Source organism: Ornithodoros turicata, unplaced genomic scaffold (assembly GCF_037126465.1).
Source record: "Ornithodoros turicata isolate Travis unplaced genomic scaffold, ASM3712646v1 ctg00001242.1, whole genome shotgun sequence".
Taxonomy (NCBI): domain Eukaryota; kingdom Metazoa; phylum Arthropoda; class Arachnida; order Ixodida; family Argasidae; genus Ornithodoros; species Ornithodoros turicata.
In genome coordinates, this window is record NW_026999516.1 from 49,932 (window position 1) to 53,114 (window position 3,183).

The 3,183-nt window shown below is 48.9% G+C and overlaps 1 protein-coding gene across 1 annotated transcript; it reads left to right on the plus strand.

Annotated features, from left to right (window-relative positions):
- Positions 1–1,045: 1,045 nt before the first annotated feature.
- On the plus strand, positions 1,046–2,514 carry LOC135376709 (uncharacterized; the record flags this gene model as incomplete). The annotated part of the gene is made up of 1 exon (XM_064609198.1): positions 1,046–2,514. A coding segment is annotated over exon 1 (1,469 nt), but the record flags the coding sequence as incomplete, so codon positions are not given.
- Positions 2,515–3,183: the final 669 nt, after the last annotated feature.

The following is a 3,183-nucleotide window of genomic DNA, read 5'->3' on the forward strand; positions in this document are numbered from 1 at the left end:
GAATCTGCGATGTCGGGTCTTTTTTGAGATTTTCATACGTACTGTTGTCAAGGAGGTCTCGGATTTTGCCATCGTAGTCCTGCCGGTCTAGGACGACCGTTGAGTTTCCCTTGTCAGCAGGCAGAATGACAATCTTCGAGTCTTCCTGGAGGCTTCGAAGTGCTTTATGTTTATGCATCTTGTGCATCTTATGCATCAAGATGCATTGTTTTTCGAGAGCTAAGAAGATTTGTTTGTCGGAGAAAGACAGGAAAAAAGAAGAAGCAGCAATCACTTCCGATTTAAAAAAGAACGGATACACAAGTAGCTTTGTTCAGAGAGTCGCCCGTCGTCAAGCTCGCGGTCTCCGAAACCGACCACGTCCAACTGACGACCAGTCCTGTCAGTCTAGACGAATCACCATGCCATATGTGAAGGGAATCAGCGAGTCTCTGACACGTATACTAGCGAAGGAAGGAATACGTGTGTCTCACAAACCCGTCTCAACAATCGGACACTATATACCGCGGCCGAAAGATCGCCCACCGAAAGAAAAAGCACAAGGTGTAGTCTATAAAATTCCATGCACCAAATGCAGCGCATCATATATCGGCGAGACAAAGAACTTCCCCGAAAGGCTACGGCAACATAAGAATGATGTACGGAAGTCGGACATCGAACGAAGCGCTCTCGTTGAACACTGTCAAGTTCGAGACCATCCTATCGACTTTCAAAACGCCTGCATCATCGACCTTGAGGGTAATCAGATCAAAAGAATGTTTGTAGAGTCCTGGCATATACAATCCACACCTGGAAACCTTAACCGATCTGTTGGAGCGTTACCCAGCGTATACGTCAGCGGCCTCCGTCACGTGACTGAAAAACAATCCGGCGAATCATGAAATTCGAACCACGGCAAGAACGCTGCTGCCAACGGCCACTACAGTCACCCCTGAGGAAGGAGCCGAACTGGCTCCGAAACGTCGGGTATCCCCGTCCTGTAACTTGGTTGGAGATTTCCGTTACTATCATAGTTCTCGCCCAACCAGACACACTTGTGTCGAATATGTTCACTTTCAAGTCTTTACGCCTTGACTACGGCCAAGAAACAGCAAAGTTGGCGAAGCGTTACGTCAATGTGATTCGCAGCATTTCAATCTTCAAAACCCACCTCCAATTTACGACCACCTGCCGAGACATGGACTTGATCCCCCGAAGCCTACGCATCAAACGGCTCGTCCACACTGCGGAAGGACAGAATATCTTGACACAAGCCGAACGCCGTTTGCTAATTGCCCGGATCCACGAGTGCAGGTCAACATTGAGAAGAAAAGATCTTGATCTCTTTTTCATTCGTCGGCAACTCGAACATCGCATCCCAGACTTATTTCAATCGCTGGACTCGTTTGCCAGGACTTGTGCCTCCACTGTGGCAGAAAAACAGCGGATAGCTCAGGAACGAAAACTTACGTCGCTAACCAAGGCAGACAGGACACAGCCCAGCGCCGACGTCGCCGGATTTGTAAAAAACATCTCTTCGAGACAGCTCTCACCCCTCGAGACAAGTGTGCTGGCGAAAGGTCACGGCTTCAACCTTACAACGGCACGACCACCTCTGGCAAAGATGGTCGCAGCTGTCGAAGACGGTATAAGACACCTGGATTCCAGCATTCAAGAACAAGTAAGACTGAAAGCGATTGGAATTATGTCGAAAATCCAAAAACAGCAATGTCACAACATAACCAGGGAAGAGCATAAAGCACTTCGAAGCCTCCAGGAAGACTCGAAGATTGTCATTCTGCCTGCTGACAAGGGAAACTCAACGGTCGTCCTAGACCGGCAGGACTACGATGGCAAAATCCGAGACCTCCTTGACAACAGTACGTATGAAAATCTCAAAAAAGACCCGACATCGCAGATTCAGACTAAGCTTAATAAGATACTTGCTGATATATTCAAGAAATACCCAGATGCAAGAGCCCTCTACTTACGACTTATCTGCAGGAACGGTAACGCGCCTGGTTTCTATGGTCTCCCTAAGATCCACAAGCCCGGTATCCCCCTTCGCCCCATTGTAGACTTCAGATCGTCCCCTCTTCGGGCGTTATCCTGCTACCTACACAAGGTTTTATCCCCGCTCACCGGAAACACCCCAACTCATGTACGAAACTCTGCCCACTTCGTGGAACGCGTCTCACCACTCACCATCAGCGCTGACGAGTGCCTCGTTTCGTTTGACGTTGTGTCTCTCTTCACGAACGTGCCGGTCCCACTGGCAGTGGACGCTGCCAGGATGGCACTTGAGAGGGACAACGACCTGGCGACTAGAACCAACCTCAGCGTTCACGAGGTGTGCCGCCTCCTAGATTTCTGCCTCAGCGGAACGTACTTCTCATTCAACGGAGAGTACTACAAGCAGACTACCGGAACAGCAATGGGTGCGTCAATATCGGTAACCGCAGCGAACTTGGTGATGGAATCAATTGAAGAAAGGGCCCTGCAATCCCCCGATATTAAACCGAAAACATTCTTACGGTACGTAGACGATTGCTTCTGTATTTTCAAGAATTCCGATGTCGACGGGTTTTTGGCACGCCTAAACCGCATCGAGCCATCCATCCAGTTTACCGTGGAAATCGAGAGGGACAACGTTTTGCCTTTTCTCGATGTACTCGTAAAGAGAGAAGGAAGTGACCTAAAGTTCACCGTGTACAGGAAGCCCACTCATACGGGACGATATCTAAGGTTTGATTCCAATCACCCTACGTGTCACAAGGCTTCGGTGGTTTCGTCCCTTTTTTCGAGAGCTAAGAAGATTTGTTTGTCGGAGAAAGACAGGAAAAAAGAAGAAGCAGCAATCACTTCCGATTTAAAAAAGAACGGATACACAAGTAGCTTTGTTCAGAGAGTCGCCCGTCGTCAAGCTCGCGGTCTCCGAAACCGACCACGTCCAACTGACGACCAGTCCTGTCAGTCTAGACGAATCACCATGCCATATGTGAAGGGAATCAGCGAGTCTCTGACACGTATACTAGCGAAGGAAGGAATACGTGTGTCTCACAAACCCGTCTCAACAATCGGACACTATATACCGCGGCCGAAAAATCGCCCACCGAAAGAAAAAGCACAAGGTGTAGTCTATAAAATTCCATGCACCAAATGCAGCGCATCATATATCGGCGAGACAAAGAACTTCCCCGAAAG